The sequence below is a fragment of the Diabrotica virgifera genome, chromosome 10 (assembly GCF_917563875.1).
Source record: "Diabrotica virgifera virgifera chromosome 10, PGI_DIABVI_V3a".
NCBI classification, from domain to species: Eukaryota; Metazoa; Arthropoda; class Insecta; order Coleoptera; family Chrysomelidae; genus Diabrotica; species Diabrotica virgifera.
This window is the reverse complement of record NC_065452.1, coordinates 57,489,592-57,516,412: the sequence shown is the minus strand read 5'-3', so window position 1 is coordinate 57,516,412 and position 26,821 is coordinate 57,489,592. Positions and strand designations below refer to the sequence as shown.

General features: G+C 33.5%; 1 protein-coding gene across 1 annotated transcript in view; it reads right to left on the bottom strand.

Moving 5' to 3' along the window:
• LOC126878461 (kin of IRRE-like protein 1) overlaps positions 1-26,821 on the bottom strand; it is a 300,029-nt gene that overhangs the window by 19,408 nt on the left and 253,800 nt on the right. Inside the window, exon 3 of the mRNA XM_050641197.1 lies at positions 10,523-10,740. Coding sequence (XP_050497154.1) covers positions 10,523-10,717 — 195 coding nt within the window. The 5' untranslated portion in view covers positions 10,718-10,740. The remainder of the gene's footprint in view (positions 1-10,522; positions 10,741-26,821) is intronic.

The following is a 26,821-nucleotide window of genomic DNA, read 5'->3' as shown; positions in this document are numbered from 1 at the left end:
TCTTTTACCTGAGACCTTGAACAATGAAAAACTGAATCTTGCCGGAAAGTGCGATGGTGCCTTGTTACCCACTCCCTCCCCTCTATGTTACGGGCAGATAAAAAGCGATTTTTCGCAAAAAAATTAAAACCGAACGCAACCGACCATGGAACCGACCAGGTAGGACTAGAGATTTAAAATTTCCGGAAAAATTTGGTGCAGGAAAAAAACCTGTTTTTTCCGAAAAAAAAACAAAAAAAAAGGAAAAATTCGGAAAAATTGAAATTTGTTACAATATACTAAACATATTCTGTATCCCGTATTAAAATCGATAAATTTAGTAGAATCGCATAGATCTATATTATCAGAAGTGGCTTTTGTCTTTAAGTACCGGGTGTCCACTTATATTTTCCCCCATTTTAACTGCCTATAACTTCTAAACGGTTCAAGATAGAAATATGCGCTTTTCGTTGAAATGTTTTATTTTAGTAAAAGTTTTGTCTGAATGGATTGAATTTTTTATATCGCTTTCAAATGTGAAATAAAAAATGGCGGATTTTTGAAAAAACTTTGTTGACTTTTTTTAATGGAACACCCAGTATATTTTTTTGTAAATTGAAAGAATGGTCATTCACCTATCCAGCGTAAAGTTTTTCAAAATCCGTTGTCAAATCACTGAGTAATTAATTTTTAAAATGAGGGGTGCAACATGGATATCACATACCTAAATAACATAACTGAGCAAGTTATGTTGGACAATGTTAATAAATGTTTAGTTTTAAGTAGTAATAAGAATAGGATTAGGAGTAAAAATGATAAATATCGTATTAATAATATTACTGGTGATGGGAATATAGGTATTAAATATAACAACAATATGGGCAATATGATGGGTGAAGGAAATATTGGGAATGGGTATATAAATAGTAATGAAGGTAAGGAAAAATTAAATATAAGTATTATAAATAAACATAGTAACGAAACAAATAGTAGATATAATGATAATACAAAAACCAGGGAGCATGAAATCAACGATAATACTAGTAATGGAGAAGAAGAACACGGTAATGAGGAAATACATCATAGCGAGACAAATCATATAGGAATAGCGACATGGAATGTGACATCTCTGACAGGCAAAGAAATAGAAGCTAGAGAAGAAATGGAAAAAATGGATGTACAAATATTGGGAATAAGCGAAACAAAAAAGATAGGCAGAGGACATCTAAATATCAACGAGAAATATAGCCTGTACTATCCCGGAGTACTGCAGGGACAAAGAGCAAAAGAAGGAGTTGGTATAATAGTGAATAAAAGAATAGAATCAAGGATAACAAATTACGAAGCAGTATAGCAGTATCATCTAGAATAATTACAGCCCAAATATAACTAAAGGATAAGATAGGAATAATACAAATATACAGACCAACAGAAGGTAGTGAAGAAGAGGCTATGATAGAATTCTACAACGAACTCCAATATACATTAGATAAGTTAAGAGAGACAGGAGAAAAAATAATAATTTTAGGAAATTGGAATTCTAGAGTAGGTAAGGACGTTAATAGGGGATTAGGATGTATTGGACAATATGGGGAAGAAACATTAAATAGAAATGGAATTAAAATGCTAGAATTCTGCCAAACGAATGACCTGATAGTAGGAAACATCATTCAGAGAAATGCAAAGAGCTTAATCGACTATATCGTATATACGAGAAATTTGGAACAAAAAATACAAAATATCTTAACGGAAAAAGAGCCGGAACTGTCCACACAACACAGGCTTGTCACTGCAAAACTGAAGGATGAAAAAATTGAGGAGGTGGAACGAAAAGAGTACAAGAAAGTAAAAGTAAGCAAACTAAAGATAGAACGTGTGCGAGAACTTTACAAGAAGGAAATCAATAAAAGATTGAGGCAGATAGAGTGCCAAAAAGAAACATGGACAATGGAAGAAAGATGGAAAACTTACAAGGAAGTATTAAAGAAAACAGCAGCTGAAGTATGTGGAATCAAAAAATGTAATAATCAATTGAAAAGGACAAGATGGTGGAATAAAGAAGTGAAAACAGAAATAAAAAAGAAGAAAATGGCATGGAAAAAATACATCGAAACGGGATTAGAAGAAGATAAAAAAGAATATTACAAGCAGAGACGATTGGTAAAAAAGACAGTCACACAAGCAAAAGCAAAATCATGGAAAGAATTTGGAGAAAAACTACAAGAAGGATATATAACAAATAATAGAAACTTTTGGACGACAATACGATACATGAAAGGGGGAAAACGAAAGGAGATAAATGCAGTAAGAGATAGATCAATGCAAATTCAAATAAACCCAGAACAAATAGCTAGGGTATAATTATGAGGAAAAATTTGATACCGAAGTAACACAGGTTGACAATGTAATAATTGAAGGCCAAGAAAACACAGAGATAGACCAAATAAGTAGAGAAGAAGTAATAGAAGGAATATCAAACATAAAAACAGACAAGGCAGGAGGAGATGATGAAATTGAACCGGAAATGGTAAAATACATGGGAGAAGAGGGAATAAACTTGCTATGGACAATATATAAAGAGGCGTGGAAAAATCAAGCAATACCTAGAGACTGGCAGAGCAACATAATTGTACCAATATACAAAAAAGGAGAACATATAAACTGCGAAAACTACAAAGCTATATGTCTGTCATCGGTATGCTTTAAAATGTATACGAAAATAATAGAGAAAAGACTAAGGCAAGAAGTAGAAATGAAATTGGGAGATGAACAAGCGGCCTTTAGACCAGGAAGACAAACAAATGACAACATATATACCATCAGGAACCTAATCGAAAGATGCTTAGACACGGGGGGAAAACTGGTATTAGCATTCATAGACCTAAGAGCAGCATTTGACACGATAGAAAGACAAATTATAGGGGAATGCTTGAGGAAAATAAATGTACCAAACAGATTGATAAAAATTATAGAAAGCACTTACAAAGAGGTAAAAGGAAGAGTACAAATAGCAGGGGAACGATCAGAAGAATTTAATTGGAATAGAGGTATTAAACAAGGAGATAGTCTCAGCCATTTGCTATTCATAATCGTAATGAATGAATTAATAAGAAAAACTAGAGCAAGAACCAACCAACTACAGACAATAATAGGATACCATAGATTACAACCGGTAACAATAGAGTCCTTAATGTATGCGGACGACATAGTACTAATAGGAGATTCCGAGAACAAAATGCAGAAAATAATGGATATATGGGTAGACGAAATAGAAGAGCTAAAAATGGAAATAAACGAGGAAAAAAGTAAGATAATGATAATCAACGGCAAAGAAGATAATGAAATAAAGATAAAATGCAAAAACTCAGAACTGGAAATAGTTACAACTTACGAATACCTGGGAAGTATCATTACTAACGACGGAAAAATAGACTGGGAAATAACAAATAGAGCAAAGAAATCAAACAAGTTATACTATGCTTTATCTCCAATACTGGGGAAAAGAGAACTTGCAAGAGAGACAAAAATAAACATATATAACACAATAGTGATACCGACTGTGCTCTATGCAAGTGAAAACTGGACAATTCTGGAAAAACATAAGAGCAGAATAAATGCAATGGAGATGAGACATTTAAGAAGGATAGTTGGAAAGACAAAATGGGATAGATTAAGCAACGAGACTATTAGGAGAATGGTCAACCAAGAACCAATAATGAATAAACTAAAAAAGAGACAAATGAATTGGTATGGGCATTTGATGAGGATGCAACCCAACAGAATTACGAGAAGAATCCATGAAGCAAGGAACATTGCAAAAAGAAAAAGAGGCAGACCAAGAAAAAAATGGATACAGCAAATAGTAGAGGCGGGAAAGGTTAAAGGAAAATCACTTGAGGAATTAAAAATAATGGCGGAAAACAGAAAAGAATGGAAGAGATGGGTGAATGTAAATTAAAATAGCGATCCCAATTCCGACACCCTGATAGGGTACAAGGAAGAGGAGAAAGAAAGAAAGAAAGAAAGAAAGAAAGAGCAAGTTATGTGATTTCCACATTACATCTCTCATTTTAAAAATTAATTGCTCAGTCATTTGGCAACCGATTTTAAAAAATTTTATATCGCTGGATAGGTAAATGACCGTTTTTCAAGGCAAAAAAAATATACTGGGTGTTTTAATAAAAAAAAGTCAACAACGTTTTTTTTCCGCCATTTTTTATTTAAAAGCGGTATAAAAAATGGTCATTTACCTAAAAACTTGAAAAAACGGTCATTTATCTATCCAGCGATATAAAAATTTTTAAAATCGGTTGTCAAATGACTGAGCAATTAATTTTTAAAATGAGAGATGCAATGTGGAAATCACATAACTTGCTTAGTTATGTTATTTAGGTATGTGATATCCACGTTGCACCTCTCATTTTAAAAATTAATTACTCAGTGATTTGACAACCGATTTTAAAAAAATTTATATCGCTAGATATGTGAATGACCTTTCTTTCAATTTACAAAAGAATATACTGGGTGTTACTTTAAAAAAAGTCAACAAAGTTTTTTTCAAAAATCCGCCATTTTTTATTTCGTATTTGAAAGCGATATAAAAAATTCCATCCATTCAGACAAAACTTTTACTAAAATAAAACATTTCAGTGAAAACCGCATATTTCTATCTTGAGCCGTTTAGAAGTTATAGGCAGTTAAAATAGGGGAAAATATAAGTTGACACCCGGTATATAAAAGACACAATATTAAATATTGCCCAACCAGACTAGTTCTCTTATCAAAAGCTTGCTAAAATATGTTGAAGGACGCTACGAATTTTGTTCTTTTACAGCCGATTCACTTTGCAGCCAATTTTCTTGATGCTCGTTTTAAAGGAGAATAATAATTATTGAATGAAGAGCAACTAATGGAAGCTATAGACTTCATTTCTGATGTTGCTTGTTCACTTAAACTAGATGTAGGGAAGGTGGTGGCAAATCTAACCCGATTTAGAACAAAAACTGGATTTTTTAGTCGAAATTCTTTATGGGATAGTGCGAATAATGTTCATCCCAACATATGGTGACAAGGTTTGTTTACATCCCAGCCACTTATGCCAATTGGCTCCCGAATTTTAAAAGGACCTCCATCTTTCGCCTCTTTAGACACTGGTATTTACACGGCCTCATACATACAAGCAAAAGAAATACAATCACAGGATAAAATTCAGAAGTTAGTCATTTAAATTTGGATATAAACGAAAAAGAGATAAAAATCATGTTGTTTTATCCGTCCAGGATGATGAAGCGGGGATCGAGTCTGAATCAAATGCTTGGTCTGAAGATTTAGATTCAGACTCAGATGAGAACCTCTTAGCGCATCTGGTTAAATATTGTGCTTTCTACCTTTGAAGTTTCGGTTTTGATACTTTCAATAATATTATAATTTTTAACCCTATATACATGTGTGTACTTACATATATCTTAAATATTAATAGATATTATTAAAATATTTAAGTTCCTGCATTTATTTTTACAAAACATATATATTTAAGCGACTTTAAAACTGGCATTTTTTCACGTTTCAAGTCTCAATTAAAAAATATTTAAATTTTCCCAATTTTTCCAATGGTTTGGAAAAAATGGAAAAAAACCTGTTTTTCCCAATTTTTCCCGTTTTTTTTTCGATGTGTTAAATCTCTAGGTAGGACTTCCTTGGCGCGGTGCGGACATGCGACAAAACGCTCAAACAGTGTTTGTTTATAACTTTGTTTAACAATAAAAAAATTTAAAAGTTAAAACAAGTTAAAAGCCTTTGAACTCTGGCTTTATAGAAGAATCTTGAAAATACCCTGGACAACCCACACCACCAACGAAAAGTCAGAAAAGTTAGCTACCTGGGACACATACTGAGAAACGAAAAGTACCGCCTCGCCCAACTGATCATCCAGGGTATGATTGAAGGAAAACGAGGTTCCGGTAGACGCCAGATTTCATGTCTTAGAAATATCAGAGACCGGATTTGATTCAACATCTTTGTTTAGAGCCGCATTAGACAAATACAGATTTTCCAGTGTGGTCGCTAACCTCCACTAAAGGAGAAAGCACCACAAGAAGATACGTATGTATTCAGTGATTACAGTAATTTATATACTATACAATAAGAACTAATAATCGAGAAAAGAAAAAAATCCACGAGGAAAATAAACTTCCTGTAGCTGGCTGTATACCATAAATCACAAAAATACCAAGTTTCTTGTAAAAGGTATATATTAAAATACCCTAAATAAGGGTCACAATACAAAACGTTTTCGGATTAAGGAATCCATCATCAGTGTTTAAAAGTCAAAATTTGCATGCCTGAGCCACCAAAATGTATTGGGTAAAAACCCTTTAAATGTAAATGATAAAGTTATTTTACATATTTATATAAAAATCATCCGATGTTAAAGATAAACCTGGATGTTACCCAGGGCAACACAGGACTCTCCCCACGTGGTTGGAACTTTTTTTGGAGAAAACCTCACATATTGGAATTAAATGGCAACAGTTGGCCATTGAAATCCAATATGTGAGGTTTTCTCCAAAAAAAGTTCCAACCACGTGGGAATAGTCCTGTGTTGCCCTGGGTAACATCCAGGTTTATCTTTAACATCGGATGATTTTTATATAAATATGTAAAATAACTTTATCATTTACATTTAAAGGGTTTTTACCCAATACATTTTGGTGGCTCAGGCATGCAAATTTTGGCTTTTAAACACTGATGATGGATTCCTTAATCCGAAAACGTTTTGTACTGTGACCCTTATTTAGGGTATTTTAATATATACATTTTACAAGAAACTTGGTATTTTTTAAAAGAAAAAAAGTGATCAGGTGATTTTAATAATATACTGTTACTATGGAACGACTTTTGAACACCATTAATAACTAAAATCGTTGTTTATATGCGATGTATGGCTTATTGAACATTAGTTTAGATTTTAATCTAAAGCGTCAGTTTGGTCCGTTTCGGCATGTTTATTATAAAATAATTTAAAGGGGTAAACGAAGACTATTTTTGTTAAGAAAATAAATTATGAATTAACTAAAAATCCTAATGAAAAAAAAAAACAACTAAATTCTTAATAAAAAAACCTAATATAGAGAAAAAAGACATCTGTTTATAGTCGAAATCGTGAACAGACAAAGCTAAGTTTTTTTTCACCATCTGCTTTTTTTATTGAGTTAACAAGACGATAGGTATCGGTTTAATCTCGACTTCTCTTTCTGAGGGCAGGGTCGTGTGCGTTATTACATTTTGTCGCCATACTTAATCTACAGTCAACTCCCTTTTATTAAATTTTGTAAGCCAATAAAGGTTTTTTGTATATTGTATTGATATATTTTTTTGCTAAATAAATCCGTGTCATATATTATACATATAGGACACGGTCCAAAAATATGACCATTATATGGAGATTTTGGATATTCCTTACGTACTTTAACAAATACGATGTGTACATCTAACTTCAACACGATAAAAATTCAACTTAAATTAAGAAAATCAATATCAGCCATTTTGAGTTCACTGCTGGACATAGGCGTCCCGTAAATAATTTCTTTACATCCTATCTTGAGCACCCTGAATCCAGTTGTGCTGAATGCGCTTCATGTCGCCCTACCACTTTGTTGGAGGACGTACTTGATTGCGATAAGCATCGTGTGTAGGTTTCCATTCTAAAATTTTCTTTGCCCATCTTCCATCTTTTCGTCAAAAAAAGAAACAAACTATACTATATATTGGCTGAATTGGCAACACCACACAAGCTAATTAGACTCATTAAAGCCACAATGGAAGAAAGTCAGATGTGTACGAATACAAAACCATCGGACATACTTTTTCAAAATTTCGCAGGGATTAAAGCAGGGAGATGAGCTGGTCCCAACATTGTTTAACCTGGCACTGCAGTGTGCGGTTAGGCAAATGCAAACTGGACGCGGAAACCTACTGACCAACCGAACGGTTCAACTGGCCGCTTATGCCGATGATATTAATATTGAGTAGAACATCAACAGAAGCACAGGAAAGATACGCCGAGTTAAATACGCAAACAAAAAGGCTAGGTCTGGAAATTAACAACGGAAAAACAAAAATAATGATACAGACGAGAAGAAACATAGTCCCACAAAACATTATACATGAAGATGACATTGAAACGGCTGGAAAGTTTACATACCTGGGAGTAGACATATATGCCGACGGATCAAAAGATGGAGAAATATGGAAGAGAATAACGCAGGCAAAGAGAGCTTATTTTTCCCTCTCCCATATATTTCGGTCTAAAAGTGTTCACTGAAATACAAAGATGAGAATGTATAAAACCTAAATTAGACCAATAACATGCTTTGGCAGTGAAGCCTGGGTCCTGAAAGAAACATCCAATAACAAACTCGACACATTCGAAAGGAAAGTACTAAGGAGAATACTAGGACCTGTGAGGGAAGACGGAAGCTTCAGAAGTCGATACAAAAACGAGCTTTATCAACTTTATAAGGAAACACCCCTGTCAGACTTTATTAGAATACAAAGATTGCAATGGGCCAGACATGTCATAAGAATGGGAGAGGATAGGCTACCAAAAAGAGCACTGAATTCTAGAATGCAGGGAAAGAGACCGGTTGGAAAGCCAAGAAAGCGCTGGGAAGACACAGTAAACAGCGACGCACAAGCCCTTTTAGGAGTCCTTGTATGGAGAATAGCAGCCACAGACAAACAAGGATGGAAGCAAAAAATAAAGGAGGCCAGGGCTCAATTTGGGCTGTAGTGCCGTAGAAGAAGAAGAATCTTCCATCTTTGAATCCGGCAACATGTCCCGCCTAGTTCCATTTCCGCGTTGTAATTCTTTAAATGCGTCCGTAACAGTAGTTTTTCTCCCAACTATTGGATTTGAAACTCTGTCTCTGAGGGATATATTCAACAACATTAACCTCTCCATGGCTCTCTGTGCGACTTGTATTTTATTGATTACTTTTCTGGTAAAGATCAATGTTTAAATCATTAAACCTGGGAGCACACATTGATCAAATAGATGAGCACACAGTCAAGCGCATGGGAATATCTGATCTAAAGACTTAGTTTTCCGTAAGCCGACAATGCCAGTACTATTCTCCTGTTTAATTGTTGTTTGATTATTATCTCTTCCTAATTTAATATCGTGATTCAGATATTTATAGCTATATACAGTATGCGGCAAAATAAACAGTACTAATATGAATATTGAAATGTTTTTATTATTTATATATCTAGTATACTAGTATAAATGCTATATCCTTGCAAACATTATTCACGACGACTCACGTTCCCCATAAAACATATGTTAAAGATGCTCTCTGGCCAGTGGCGGATCTACGGGGAGGGAAAATGAGGAAATTTCTACTCTAACATGGTCCAAAATTAAAGAAAAAATAATGGTTCAAACACAAAAGTATATTAGCTGACATGAAACCAACACCACAGAAAGACAAATTCAACCCAATAAACACGCTAGTTAGGAAAATTAAGGCCTATATGTTATTATTTATGTCTTTTATGTAATCTGAGTTTATCTTTTTTATGTCTTCTGGTTGGTTTTTCATTGTAAGTTTCGCATAACACGAAAAAATCTTTAATTCTAGTCCACAATTCCGAAATGGCAGACGGTGGATCTGTCTGACTCCTTCAGCATTCCCATATGTACGCATCTGGTGGCGTTAGTTCTGGTGGGTGACAACTGCCAAAATGATCGCGCAGTATTCGAAGAGACTCCCTGGCAATGTAACAAGTTGCCCCGTCCTGCTGAAATCATTGTTGATTTTAAGCTTGGACCGTTTTCGCGACCTTTTCCGTATAACCTAAAATAGTAATCCACGATAATAACGATTTTTCTGCAAAACTGAGAACTATTCTGAAGCATTTAACAGTAATACCACATTCACATATATGTTATAACGACTTTCGGAAACCACTCAGTACGTTCCGGCGCATGACACCTACAAGTTTGAGGCATACGCATTTCAGTACTGTTTATTTTGCCGCATACCGTACTTTTTCAATTTGCTTGCCATTAGTTTAGATGTTTTTGGCCAGTACAAGATTGGCCATGTATTGTGTTTTGGAAAAGTTTATTTAAGTCCAACTCGTCTGCAAGAGCTCTGGAGGTGTTGAAGAAGTTGGCAGGCATGGTCTACTCGGTCTACAATAAGGAATACGTCGTCTGCAAATCTCAAGTTGTTCAGATTATGTTCATTTCAACATTTTCGCAAGTGTTAATGGTAGAAATGTTTATATCGGGCCAGCCCCGATTTTAGTACAAACTAGTAGACAAACGTACTGTTAAAGGCTAAAAAACAAACTTATAAAACAGTAACGAGACCAACAGTGTATTAGGCGTGAGAAATTCGGACAATTAATCGGAAAAAAGAAAAAAATTAGAGATTTGGGAGAGGAAAATTTTGAGGAAAGTTTTTGGTGGGATAAAGGACACCAGTGTTTTGTTTTTTCTAATTAAATAGTTTAACTAAAAAAAGTAGTAACTTACTGTTTTATTTCCTAAATTTCGAACTCGGCAACTGAGATACGCTGACTTCCCAACAAGAGCAGTCACGTTATTGGGAGTCGTCACATCGAAGTAGGGATCGAAGCGATTTTGTGGAATTACAGGTGGTCCCATGGGAAGTGGAGGCAACACTTCACTCTCTGGGAGGGAGTTAAACCCAGTACCAGAAGATGGCATGCCGGAACTTACCAATGGCGAACCTAAAAAAAAAGGTTTTGTTAAAAACTTAGCTGTTGGTTTAATTACATTTGTTCCGTTGTGTTCACGGAAACACATAAATAAAATAATACATATTAATAAAACGCAAACAACTGTCAATAATATATTTATTTATTTTTGGTAAAAAAGGCGTGCTTTGTTCTGGTTCTACCATATGGCCAGACAGGCGACAATTTATTAGGTCTGGCGTTTTAAAAACTGAAAATATTTCTGTGGTTTTTAAGAAGTTGACATAAAGAGGGTGGCTCATCTCGTACCGTAATCTATTATGGTATTTGTGTTTCCCATGAAAAAGCCATTAATTTTATACATTTTGGTTTTGTATATTAGGAGCGAAACACATATGAATTTTAAATGACCCATATTATTTCGTTTAGAAAAGAAAGTTAATATTTAAAATTAACAATTAAAAAAATAGTAAAATAGTAATTAAAGCGTGTGGCCACATATTTTATTTTTACAGCTTCAACTGTCTTAAAATTTAAGATTTAACTGATCAATTCGCAAATTGGCATTACATGTATCTTCTTCTTATTATTCTTATATTCTTTTGGTGTCTATTCGTTTCCAATATTGGCGATCATTCTGGCTATAGTTATTTTACGTATTAACTCATGCTTTAAATAGATTAGTTGTTGTGGAGAACCATTTTCTCAGGTTCTTTAACCATGATATTTTTCTTCTCCCAATTCCACGCTTTCCGAATACTTTGCCTTGAAGGTGCCTAACCTTCAGTAACCTAACCTTAAGTAATTCGTATTTAGTGCCGTTTCTCATTATGTGTCCGAGATATTCTAACTTACTCCTTTTAATGGTATACATCACCTATCTTTCTTTCCCTATTCTTCATAATACGGTTTCGTTGGTTATCTTGTTGGTCCATGATATCCTTAGGATTCGCCTGTATAGCCACATCTCGAAGGCTTCAAGTTGTTCTCCATTGCTTCAGTGAGTATCCAGGATTCAACTCCGTAATATAATATTGAGAAGATATAACATCGTAGAAGCCTTACTTCTTATCTCCAGAATTAGTCTGGGCAGATTATAGGAGAATAGGCCATTTTTGGGAAAAGTTATTTACCAGCAATTTTATTGCTGGAATCGAATCTTATGATTGTATATATTAATAATATAGGTATGCAAAATCCGCAGATAGTGTGCTACTTTTTTTATAAACAAAAGGCGCCCGAAAATCGTGCTTTTTTTCAATTTTTGCTCTATAACTCCAAAGATTTTAACTTTACACCAAAAACACCCAAATAAAAGTTCACCGTAGTTAAATTTTGCATAGAGACCTATTTTTTCCGATTTACTTAGACGAAAATTTTCCTCGGAAAAGGCGGGTTTTTCCAACAAAATCTTTAATTTTCAACTAAAATTTTAGATAAGTAATTGTTGATCAATAGTTAATTAACTTGGTAATATAAAAGCCCTTTTCGTTTAAATTATAATTCCAGAAGCCGATGGACATTGAATGAACAGTTTAGCAACAATTGAGTTTTTAATTAAAAATTTACGGTCGCTATAATAACCACAATAATTACGATACATAAGAATAACTATGATTTTTGTATAGTATAAAAACACACTGTACCTATCTAATGCACTTTACAGAATTGAAATTGGACTATTTAAGCGGCCTCGGGAATATTTTAAAATTATAAACAATTTTTTGGCTTATAAACAAATAGAATATCTCGGGAAATATTAAATTAAATTAAATCATGAAAACGGCGTTGGAAAAAAAGCGGCAGGATGCTTCTTTTAAAAGAAAAAAACGTTTAATTGCGATGAGTGGTTCCTGAGATACAACCGGTCAAAGTTGACCGGTATTTACGGCAAAGATAACAAGAATAGGATCATAATTTTTGAACCATCACCTTTTCATTTCGGTCCTCTTTCTGCAAACCAATTTTCATATATTAATACTCATAACATATATTATTATAATAAAAACTATCGATATTACGAGTGAAAATTGCCAAAAATAGCAAAATTCCAATAAAAAATTAGGTTGGAGAAAATGTAATCTCAAAGTTCAAAATCGGTATATGTTAAAAAATGAATTTTCTCGGCTTCCCATGGAGCAATTTTTTTCATTCTTTTTTGTTTTTAAGTAACTCGAGTAGAGCCATCTAACTAACGCATTATTAAATGTCAAAGTTGCTTTTGTTTTGTTATAATAAATTAAGTTATTTATTATAACAAAAATTTTTAATTTGTTTAAATAAAGATTGTTTAAATAATTATACAGCTTTCAAATGAGAATATTTGTGTTTTTAAAGTTAAAAGGTACACTTGTAGTAAGTTTATCTAAAAAGTCTACAACTAGAAAAAATATGTTCAGTAGAACCCCGATTATCGTGTGCGGACTATCCGGGCTGCGGATTATCCGTGCTATGATTTTCTATTACTTAAATTGCATTTTTGAAGTTTTATCAAAATATCGTCACTGTAAATCACTCGACGGAAATTCTATACGCGGAGAGGGAGACTCATAATGAAAGATTTATTTTTTCTGTTGTCTTTTTATGGTAGGGCTTTATGTATGGATATACGTATGTATTACAATAAGAAATAAACGTTCGGATTATCCGTGCTTTTCAATTATCCGTGCCAACGTCCGGTCCCGAGGAGCACGGATAATCGGGGTTCTACTGTAGTTATCTTTTCTTATAAATAAATTAATCTATTATAACAAAACAAAAGCAAGTTTGACATTTAATAATGCGTTAGTTAGATGGCTCTACTCGAGTTACTTGTCTATTTATTATAATTCCTTTCATATTCCCACTTACTATAATACAGTTAGTGAGTAGTAGAGAAGTGTAGTATCTGGAGCCTCAGGAGACTGAGACCCCGGAAGCCCGGAAGATGCCGTCAGAGAGGAGGTCGAAAGCTCGGCCCAGTAACTAAAGACGCGGTGCAACCCGCAAGCCTGATGAGTTTAATTTTAATATTAATTCTTTTATTGATATTGATTTTAGGTATAAGTTTTCGAACTTATATATAATATATAAGTATATGATATAATGATAATGTATATATTGCTATGCTCTACTTTATCTTTTTATTTAGATTGATTAGCAAATTCTTAATTTAATTAATTAATTTAAGTAAAACAAAACTAAATTCAAATTAAATATTCCAATAAATTTTATTCTCAGGGCCAATTTTGTATTTGATACAATACCTATGATTTGTGGCTTCTAGTATTTCTAGTTGCTTACTTCTTCCAGGATGGAACAGGGAAATTAAAAACATTCAATATCATATAAATGTAATATATTATTCATTTACTAAATAAGCCGTGTACATATGATTTTTACAATGACAAATATCTCTTTGTTTTAACAAAAAAAAATTATTTAAATAAATTATTATTTTCTCATCCTTTTCACACTAATCGTTTTCACTTTCCCGAAACACTGTTTAATAACTAAATTAGATTGGGATGAGAATCTATGATCTCATGTTCTTGATATAAATTTAATTTTTTTTATCAAATGCTGAACTATAATTTTTTTGAATTTCTTTAAAAAAACAATTTTACAACAATATAAATTCTAATTCCTCAACTTGCTTAATCCCAAAGTTATTAAAAATCTAATATGTTTAAGACAGACTAGTTTAATAAAAACTGTCTGGCGTTCGTAGCTTAAAAAAGAACAGGAAGCAATCCAGGAAGTTAATTTCTAAGATAAATTACTTCAATTTATTAAAAATGAAAATCACAAGACTGGAAAAGCTATCAAAAATAAATTCTAATATATATTCTTTATTTTAAATTTTAAATAAATTTGTCTACTAAAAATAGTACATCTCGACAGATTAATTCACAAAAATACAATTTGACAAAAGATTGTTGTCCTTCTACACTACAAACTTCTATAGTGAATGTGCCAACTTTGCAAGTTTAGCTAATAGTCCAGAGAAATAATGATTTACTCAGGACACTCAAAGATCCAGGTAGCTGATTACTTTTTTAGTTACTGTAGACCTATAGGAAGAAAACCTACCTGTTTCCTGCCTAAAGTTCGCGTCCGCTTTTTAATTATTAACAATTTAGTGCAAAAATCGCGATTTTTTTCGATTTTTTGCACTCCAGTCAAAAGCTAAATAGTTGACATAAAATTACAAAATTTAATTTTTTAGAACATTGAAAAACCTTCAAAATGCTGATTTTTGATATTTAAAAAGTTAATTTGTTGCTAAGCAAACTGCAAAATAAGTGAAAATCCTTAATTGTTAATAACTTTTACTAAAACTAGTCTAGAACTCTAGTGTTTCACCCAAAGTTGGATATTTGGGTACTTAAAGAACCCACAAAATTTGAGACCGATCCATTAATTATGTTAGTTTCAAAGTTATTCTATTTGTTTATTCCAGAGACCTATATTTTGTAATAACATAAGACAGAGAATAATGAACAAAGGGCAATTCTGAGGATGCCAAATAAAAGCAGAAGAGTGATGGTATAAAAAAAAATGATTTTATTAACGTTTCGACGCCCAAATCGGATGTCGTTGTCAAAATACAAAATATTACTAAATTAAACAAAAATGTTGTTGCTTAGTAAAAAATTCTTCTAATAAGTTATTTAATTTGACTCATTATATCTGCAATTCAGACATATATTTTATATTTTAAAGTAGAAGACTTTAAAATGATATTACCAATATTTATGAGTTGCTTTCCTGGGACGACTTTACTGAAAGATAGTTCATTCGATTACATGAAATCAACCTTGTGATTTACTATGGAATCACTAACACGAGAACTTTACTGTCACCGTTGCATTTGGTTGTCTTTTTAAAGACAGATCATATGCTATGATTTTTTCTGACGGATATTCTTGAGTTGGGGTTGATTTCATGTAATCGAATGAACTATCTTTCAGTAAAGTCGTCCCAGGAGCGCAATTCATAAATATTGGCAATATCATTTTAAAGTCTTCTACTTTAAAATATATAATATATGTCGGAATATTGCCGATATAATGAGTCAGATTAAATAAATCACTAGAAGAATTTTTTACTAAGCAACAACATTTTTGTTTAATTTAGTAATATTTTGTATTTTGACAACGATATCCGATTTGGGCGTCGAAATATTAATCAAATCATTTTTTTTAGTTAAATTATGGCTTATTCCTTATTTAGAATATTTGATTGCAAAACAAAGGTCTGTGGGATAAACAAAAAGAATAACTTTTAAACCAATTAATGGATCGGTCTCAAAATTTGAGGGTTTGTTAAGTACGCCAATACCCAACTTTGGGTTAAACACTAGAGTTCTAGAGTAGTTTTAGTAATAGACCAGGGCTCATCTGTAAAAATATTAGCACATTTGGACGTTGAGAGGTGACTCAAATTTTTTTGCAGAAATTGCTTGAAAATAAATCAAATAATAATATTTGAGTTATCCTCCCTCTCAAAAAGGTCCGGAACATTGTTTAAATAATCAAAATGTCAAAAAATGAAGGAAAAATTCGATTTTTTTCTTCGTTTTCTGATTATAACTTATAAAGTATTCATTTTCGAGAAAAGTTGTACTCACATAAAAGTTGCGTAATTAAATTTCCTACAATATAGAATTAGTTAAGAATTTATAAAATAGTCACCTTTGTTGCAAAATAGCGATAATTGCGAAAGAAACATACAAAAACAAGTATTCGCATTTTACGTTTTTCAACCATTTATGCTACACTTAGGACCTTCATATTTCACCCAGAAAAACTATATGATACATTAAAATAATACTGTAAATTTCATTAAGATCGGTTCAATAGATTTTGCAAAATAAATTTTGCAATCCAGCTTTCGCAAAAAAAATTCATTTTTTCAAAATGTTACAGGACTGAAGATAAAGCAGATAGCAAGTTGAAATTTTTTTTGCATATAGAAGTATACTGTACCTTTCATTTGCAATTTAAATTTGCAAAATTAAAATCGATTAACTACCACGGCGTCAGGAATTATTTAAATAAACATTCATTATTGGTGCTACGCGCAGGTCAGCGGATAGTTTGCTCTTATTGGGCATTCCAATGACCTTTGATAATGATTGATACATTTTAATTTTTATTACGTTTCGGTATAAATAAATAAATTTGTTTATTGCAAAATAAAAACACATACTCTATTCTTTCAAATAACACTTTTATTAGCAAAAACTTTATTGTTTATATATTTTAACTTAGAGAATAAAAGTTTATTATTTTTAAACATATGCAATTGTTTAAACAATATTTCACAAACAATAGTAAAATTAGTTTGATTTTTGTGGAATTAAAATATTAAAATACAACAAAATATAGAGTAAGACAATAATATATTAAAGATTAGAAGAAATTTTGGTGGAAATCAACTTGTGTGAATAGAACACCGCTGTCCTGCGCGTAGCACCAAAAATTAATGTTTATTTAAAAAATTTCCGGACGCCGTGGTAATTAATCGATTTTAATTCTGCAAATTGCAAATGAAAGGTATATTACACTTCTATAAGCAAAAAACATTTCAACTTGCTATCTGCTTTATTTTCAGTCCTGGAACATTTTGAAAAAATGAATTTTTTTTGCGAAAGCTGGATTGCAAAATTTATTTTGCAAAATCTATTAAACCGATCTTAATAAAATTTAAAGTATTGTTTCACTGTATCATAAAGTTTTTCTGGGTGAAATATGAAGATCCTAAGTATAGCATAAATGGTTGAAAAACATAAAATGCAAATACTTGTTTTTGTATTGTTCTTTCGCAATTATTGCTAATTTGCAACAAGGGTGACCATTTTTAAAATTTTTTACTAATTTTATATTGTAGGAAATTTAACTACGCAACTTTTATGTTAGTAAAACTTTTCTCGGAAATGAATACTTTTACAGTTATAATCAAAAAATGAAAAAAAAAATCGAATTTTTCCTTAATTTTTTGACATTTTGATTATTTAAACAATGTTCCGGACCTTTTTGAGAGGGAGGATAACTCAAATATTATTATTTGATTTATTTTCAAGCAATTTATGCAAAAAAATTTGAGTCACCTCTCAACGTCCATCTCAAAACAGATGCGCCCTGGACTATAAAAGTTATTAACAAATAAGGATTTTCACTTATTTTGCAGTTTGCTTAGCAACAAATTAACTTTTTAAATATCAAAAATCAGCATTTTGAAGGTTTTTCAATGTTCTAAAAAATTAAATTTTGTAATTTTATGTCAACTATTTAGCTTTTGACTGGAGTGCAAAAAATCGAAAAAAATCGCGATTTTTGCACTAAATTGTTAATAATTAAAAAGCGGACGCGAACTTTAGGCAGGAAACAGGTAGGTTTTCTTCCTATAGGCCTACAATAACTAAAAAATAGTTCGCTACCTGGGATCTTTGAGTGTCCCGAACATGGTCTATTTCTAGCCTATTTTCCTGGAGTATAAATGTACCTATTCAAACAACTGATTCCCATCTCTAGTGTGGGCAGATCAACACGTGAAAAATCAGGCTCTCTAAAAATTCAATTTTTTGGCGAATAAGAAATAGTTTCTAAAGTGATTTTAGTTACAGTGTGTCAAAGACGATTAGTGTTAAGTGAAGTTATAGAAATAAACTTTTGAAACAGACTGTAAGTACAATAATATTAAATACAATACATAAACTTAAAACAACAAATACAATTTAATTCAACATCAAGCCAAAAAAGTAGATCATTAGAACGTTGATTACAAGCTCCAGAAACTGGAATTTTGAAAGTTAAAGGTGGGAACTGTTGAATCGAACTGCTCCAAAATAACGTAAAATAATTTAATTTAATTTAATTCAATTTACGGGTAACACATTCGAAAGAGAAACATATTGCTTGAGAAAATCATCTTCCTCCGGCGCGATAGGTGGGGAGGGTGATTTTATCGCGAGCAATTTCGGTAAGAAAATGAACCCCGACGATTACACATCCGACGATAATCGGAAAAGATATAGAGAAAATGAAGAGCAGTCTTTTTCGAAAAGCAAAAAAGTATCAAGAACCCCAGATAAAAGGAACACAGAGGAAGACAAACTAGACCAAATATTAAATATGATGGCAAACTTAACGAAAGAGACACAAGATCTGAAAATTCACGTAAAAGAAATTAAAGAGGAGCAAAGGCAATACAGAGAAGAAATGAGGGAACTCCGAATTGAATTAGAAGAATTAAGACAAGAGAATGGTGAAGTGCGAAGAGAAAATGAACATATGAAAAAGGAACTGGAAGATGTAAAAGTGCGCCTTGAAAGACTCGATAGAGCAAGAAAAGAAAATAATGTTATAGTACAGGGAATGACAATAGATACGGGAGATAGAAGATTACTAAAAGAAACAATGGAGAACTTTATGAAAAAAGAACTAGATATTAATATAAAGATAGAAGAAGCTGTGAAATTAGGAAACAAAACATGTTTAGTCAGATTGCCAAACAAAGAGGAAAAAATAAAAGTAATGGAAAATAAAAGAAAACTTAAAGAAGTAAAAGAAGAAAGAATATATATAAACAATGATTTAACGAAAGAGGAATTACAAATACAAAAAGAAATAGTCAAAATAGCAAATGATGAAATAAAGAAAGGAAAACGCGTCCAAATTAAGCACAACAAATTGATAATAGATGGACGGGAGAGGAAATGGAATAAGAACAAGAATCAGTTGGATGAGGTTTTTCAAAACGTTTCAAAAAACTAGCAACTGATGAGAGAATACAAGACAATACTTATTTGGCGACGGACGAGGCAAATAAAAAGGAAATGAGTGCAGATAAATTGATGTATCACAAAAAAGAAATAAATAAGAGCAGACAAGGAAACAAAAATACAAGACGAAAACAAAAAAATAAAAAACATAAAGAACTGAAAATAAGCACATGGAATATAAGAACGATGTTGGCACCAGGAAAAATGCTAGAAATAAGCAAAGAACTAGCAAAGTATAAAATAGATATTGCAGCACTGCAAGAGATACGGTGGGAGGGACAAGGACAGATTGATAAACAAGACTTTACACTATTATACTCAGGAGGAAAGAAGCAAGGACAAAAAGGAGTGGGATTCATGATTCTAGGACAGCTAAGAGAAAAAGTCATAAACTTTAAACCGATATGTGAAAGAATTGCGTATGTAAGAATAAATAATAAACCATTCAATATATCACTATTAAACCTATACGCACCTACAGAAACAAGCAACACAGACGATAAAGACAATTTTTATGATAAGATAGAAGAAGAGATGGAAAAAATACCCAAAGAAGATGTTATAATTATACTAGGAGACCTCAATGCCCAGATTGGAAAAGAAGATTTTTTACAGCAAATTGCAGGAAAACACACCGTACACAAAAACACTAATGATAATGGTCTAAGACTATGTAACCTAGCAACAAGAACAAACATGATAATAAGCTCAACAAAATTTGAACACCCTAAAATGCATAAAGTAACATGGAGGTCACCTGATCAGAAAACGTATAGCCAAATTGATCACATACTAATAAACAAAAGAAAACAATCTTCAATGAAGGACGTGAGAACTTTCAGAGGTGCGTGTGCGGATTCAGACCACTATATGGTCGCAGCCACCATAAGACAAAAAGTTAAAATCCAAACTAAACAGAAAAATCAACAGAAAAAATGGAATGTCAATAAATTGCAGAATGCAGATATTAGAAAAAAATATGAAGAAGAAGTAACAGTGCAAATAAGAGAGAAATATAAAGCAGAGGACATCAAATCAGAATGGGACATGATCAAAAAGTCAATAGAAGAAGCTGCAAAAAAGCAGGTAGGCAAACACCAGAAGAAAACAAAAAACGAATGGTATAACAACGAATGTAAAGAACTAACAGCACAAAAGGTGCAAGCAAGAATTAAATGGCTGAGAACGGATAAAGAGGAAGACAGAGAAAGTTATGAAAAATTAAGAAAGGACGCTAAGAAAATTATAAGACAAAATAAAAGAAGATGGGCAGATGAAAAGATGCAAGAAATAGAACAGGAAAGAACAAATAGAAACACGAAACATTTCTATAAAAATATTAAAGAACAAACCAAAAAATACAAAGGTAAAACAAACGGAGTAAAAAATAAAGAGGGAATAGTCATTGTAGAAGACAATGAATATAGGCAGGTATGGGCAGATCACTACAGAGAACTCTTGACGGAGGAATACACTGGAGAAGAAATGTACGAAGAAGAGGAAACGGTGGACGAAGAAGCAGACGAAATACACATTGCAGTCGCAAAAGAGCCAACAATAGATGAACTCGAGGAAGTAATACAGAAGAGCAAAAATGGAAAAGCTCCAGGAAAAGACGAAATTAACATGGAACTTATAAAATATGGAGGAAAGGAACTGAAGGAAAAAATACTATCACTATTGAAAAATATATGGAAGGAAGAGAAGATGCCAGAGGACTGGGAGATAGGGCAGGTAATAACAATACATAAAAAGGGAGACCAACAAATTTGTGAAAATTATAGAGGAATAACACTACTAAGCACAACATATAAAATATTGACTTCGATAATAAGAAAAAGATTGTCAAAGATCACGAAGAAGAGAGTGGGACAGTACCAATGTGGATTCACAGAAGGAAGATCAACAATAGATGCTATACACACAATAAAACAAATAATGGAAAAAGCAAATGAATACAAACTGCAATTAGAAATGCTATTCATCGATTTCAAACAGGCATTTGATTCGATTAAGAGAAAACAACTAATGATTGCCCTGGAAAAATTAAAAATCCCACATAAACTCAGAAAATTAATAAATATGACAATGAGAACTACCAAAATTAGCATAAAGACGCAAAGAGGCGAGACAGATGAATTCATTATAAATAAAGGAGTGAAACAAGGGGATGCCTTATCCACGACACTGTTTAATCTAGCTTTAGAATATGTACTACGAAATATAAACAAAGGAAACCTAAGGACAAGAGGTGGACAAATAATTGCATATGCAGACGACATTGTTATTATTGCAAAAAATAGAAACATAATGAAAGAAATGCTAGAAGAAATAAAAGAGAAAGGGGAGACAATGGGACTCACATTAAATGAAGAAAAGACGAAAATATTAAGACTAGGGAAACCAGCAATAAAAGGAAAAACCAAAATAGGAAATTCAGAGTTTGAAGATGTAGAACATTTCAAATACCTAGGAGTGACAATAAGCAAAACGGGTGAAAGAATACCAGAAATAAAAGAAAAAATATTGGCAGCGAATAAAGCTTATTTTGCAAATAAAACACTACTTAAAAGCAAAATACTGTCTATTAAAACCAAGATGAGAATGTATAACACCATAATTAGACCAATATTATTATACGCAGCAGAAACAATGACGATGACTAAAAAAGATGAAGAAAACTTAAGAATAGTGGAGAGAAAGATCATGAGAACCATACTGGGACCAATCAGAACAGAGCAAAATGAATATCGAAGCCGAACAAATGCAGAGATTAAGAAAGTACTAAAAGAAGATATCGTGACCAAAATAAAGCAATGCAGAGTTAGATGGTTAGGTCACATCTGGCGGGCAGGAGATGAAGCAGTGACATATGCTATGATAGAATGGAATCCAGGAGGAAGAAAGAAAAGAGGAAGACCAAGATCAAAGTGGTTGCAAGAAGTTGAAGAAGACTTAAAAAACGCAGGAGTCAGAGAATGGCGGGGAAAAACTAGAGATAGGAAAAAATGGAGAGAAATCGTTAAGAAGATAACATAAGCAAAAGGGACTGATCCTCCCTAAGAAATAGGATCTAGAAAGCTTACGCGACTTAGCCCCATATCGGGGTGTCCAGTCACTATATATATATATTCAAACAACTTCTGAAGCAGAACCACCAATATAGTAATCAGTAGTAGAGTAACGGGGGATAAAGGGGTAGAATGCGAAAACATGGAGTTGATTCCAGTTTACTCCACTTAGCCTCTTCTACTCAAATCCGACTCTCACCTTCACGTTGGTGTCCCCTGTTAACCGAGCAACCCAATCTGGAGATCCGGTATCCAACCCGGGTGGAAAGTTGGGTCGGGAACTGACGAGAGCGGGTGAAATGGCCCTCCGAAAAGGGGGTTTGGCGTTGGGTTAACTACCCAACCCAGGAAAAATCCATGGTTACGAAATCGAAAGTTAAAGATGCCGGACGGAAATCTCAACGACGACCAATGCAACGAAATAAGGACAATGATCTTAAAATATTTACCTGGAACGTTCGCACACTCAACGAACCTGGAAATATCCGCAAACTATGCGACATATTAGCACAATATAACGCCGATATTACTGCAATACAAGAAGTACGATGGACAGGTCATGGCATATTCCAAAAAACAAACTACAACATGTACTATAGCTGCCATAGAACTAGACATGAATTTGGGACAGCCTTTATAGTCAATAATAAAGTCAAGCATTTGGTTATAGATTTTAAGCCGATTAATCCACGAATGAGCTGCTTAAGGATCAGGGGCAAGTTCTTTAATATAAGTCTTATTAATGTACATGCCCCAACAGAGGACAAGGAAGACGAAGAAAAAGACGAATTCTATGATGAATTAGAAAGAGCATATGACAGTTGTCCCAGAAGTGACATTAAAATAGTAATCGGTGATCTGAATGCAAAAATCGGAAGGGAAGATATATATCTACCGCACATCGGTAAATATAGTCTCCATAATAATACCAATTCGAATGGACACCGAGCAGTCACCTTCGCAGCCGCAAAGAACATGATCGTAGGAAGCATATGTTTTCTACACAAAAAAATACATATGGGAACTTGGACCTCGCCCGATGGATTAACGAACAACCAAATTGATCATATGCTCATAGATGCTAGACATTTCTCAAACTTAATGGATGTCCGGACCTATCGAGGCGCCAATATTGATTCAGATCACTTTCTAGTTGGCACAAGAATTCGAGCTAGAATCTCAAACGCGAAGAAGGAGAGAAGTAATTTACGGTTAATATTGAACTCCTCAAAAATCCGCAAACGGTAGAAAGGTTTCAAAACTATATCGAAACTAACTGCATAATTAATGAGAATCTAACAATCAGCGAACAATGGGAAATGTGTAAAAATAATATTAAAGACGCAGCAAATAATATTCTAGGGCCAGAGAAACCACCATCACGCAATGACTGGTTCGATGCTGAGTGTGAGGACATTACAAGGAGAAAGAACGATGCATATAAACAGATGCAGCACAGGAAAACCCGAGAAAAACAACAAAAATATAAAGACCTTAGAAGAGAAGAGAAGTGCATTCATAGAAGAAAAAAGAGAACTTATGAAAATAGAATACTAGAAGAACTTGAGGCATTAAAACAGGAAAATCAAACAAGAAAATTCTATAAAACTCTGAATAATGCAAGAAAGGAATTCAAACCAAGGCTAAGACTATGTAAGGATAAGGAGGGGCACATACTCAATACAAAAGAAGAAATATTGAAAAGGTGGGTGGAACACTATAAAGAACTACTTACCATCGAAGTAGAAGATCCAAATCAACCGAACCCAAGAGCAACCAACAATACACCATTAGAGCCTCCATCAATTCAAGAAGTACGGGATGTAATAAAACACCTAAGAAATAATAAATCTCCAGGAAGTGATGGTATATCCGCGGAACTTATTAAATATGGAGGTGCTACCCTGACTAATCAAATATATAAAATAATACTAAGAGCCTGGAATGAGGAACAAATCCCGGAAGAGTGGTGTCTTGGAATCGTTTGCCCGCTACACAAAAAGGGTGATCAATTGGAATGTAGAAACTATAGGGGAATAACCCTCCTTAATACAGCTTACAAAATATTTTCGAGCATCTTATATGGTCGCCTAAGTGCATATTCAGAGGAGCTTCTTGGAGAATATCAAAGTGGTTTTAGGCCTGGTCGATCAACAACAGACCAGATCTTTGTGCTAAGACAAATACTGGAAAAAACCAATGAATTCAATATCGACACATACCATCTTCTCGTAGATTTTAAATCGGCCTATGATAGTGTCCTAAGAAATAAATTGTATGAAGCCATGGATGAATTCCACATCCCTGACAAACTGATAAGATTGGTTAAGGCTACAATGCGTAAAGTCGTTTGCAAAGTCGAAATACAGGGCGAACAATCACAGGAGTTTGAAACGAATATTGGGCTGCGACAGGGAGATGCGCTGGCGTGTCTCCTCTTCAACATAGCTCTGGAAAAGGCGGTCAGAGATGCCCGAATAGACAACAGAGGAAATATTTTTAATAAATCATCCCAAATTTTGGCATATGCCGATGACGTGGACCTAGTTGCCCGCACAACACGCAAACTAGAAGAAATGTGTACCACCTTCTCAAATGCCTCAAAAAATATGGACCTGACAGTAAACGAGGAGAAAACTAAGATGGTGGCATCAACACCCAACAATAGAGCCATAAACATCGGTCACCAATTCTCTGTTGATAACTCTACCTTTGAAGTGGTGGACAAATTCACATACTTAGGCTCCCTGATCACCAAGGAAAACGTCATGACAGAAGAAATCAAGCGAAGGATAATCCTAGCGAACAAATGCTATTTTGGACTGAGTAGACATATGAGAAGCAGAAACTTAAGCCAAAAAACAAAAATAACCATATACAAAACCCTTATACAACCAGTGTTGACATATGGATCGGAGACATGGACCATCTCCAAGGCAGATGAAAACCTTCTGCTTATATTTGAACGAAGGATCCTGAGAGGCATATTCGGTGGCATCTGTGAAAATGGTATTTGGAGGAGGAGGTACAACTACGAGGTATACCACAGATATAAACATATATTTGGTGGAAAAGAAGTAGTATCTCTTATAAGAATAGGACGACTAAGATATGCAGGACATCTAGCAAGATCACAGCATAACAACCCTCCTAGAAGAATCCTTTTGTCACAACCTGTGGGAAGTAGAAATAGGGGTAGGCCAAAACTTAGATGGAAAGATGGTGTAGATGAGGATGGGAGAAAAATAGGCGCAGCAAACTGGCAACGGTTGGCAATGGATAGGACTGACTGGCGTAATAGACTTGGGAAGGTCGAGGCTCTTTCATAGGGCTGTAGCACCATTGATGATGATGAGTAGAGTAACTGTAACCAATTATTTTGAAGCAGCTATTATTCATCCATTCGGGCATTAAGTTATTTATATGCTGCTTATTCTTCTTATTCGTGTGCCTCGTCCTTTAAGAATATTGGCGATCGTCACGGCCCATTTAACTAAGCCCATTCACTGCTTAAAATTTTTCAACCAGGACGTGCGTCCTCTCTCCGGTCCTCTTTTCCTTTCACTTTCCCTTGAAGAACCAATCGTGGTTTTCCTTTCCTTCGTGGTGTTAAGTATTTCTTTTTCCCTTTTCATCTTTCTTATTGTTTCCGTGTTTATTACGTGTTTTGTCTCTGATATTTTCCACAGTCTTCGATAATACCACATCTGTACCATTAACAAATCCTCTCTTGTACCAACAACATTTATGAATCCGAACGGGTTGGGGGTAATTTGACTTTCACATAGTTTGTAAATTCTGTTATGGATTATCTTTAAAAACAATTTTAGGAGATGACCCAAGAAGCTTATCTTATGCTATTCTTTGCATTTTTTGGAACTGGAATAAAGTCAGACTTAAGCCATTCTGTTGGTCTTTCTCCAGAGTTGTGTATGTTGTTTAGTATCTTTGTCATTATTGCTATTGATTCGTTGTCCATTAATTTAAGTAGTTTTGCTTAACATATAGTTTTGTTATATTTTCTGGCCTGTTATTTTGCTGCATTCTTTAGCTGCGTTATTTAAGGATAAACTTTCTGCTGTAATATTTTTGTTCAATCATTTAACTCTTCTTCTAGCTCAAAGGTGTTTTTTTGGTCTTCATATAGTTTCTGTAGGTATTATTTCCACGCTCTTATTTTACTCTGTTTATCAAAGATGATTTTTCCATCAGCATTAGTTAGATTTCCTTTCTGTCTCCATCTTAGTCCACTTATGAATTCTTTACCTCTCCTATG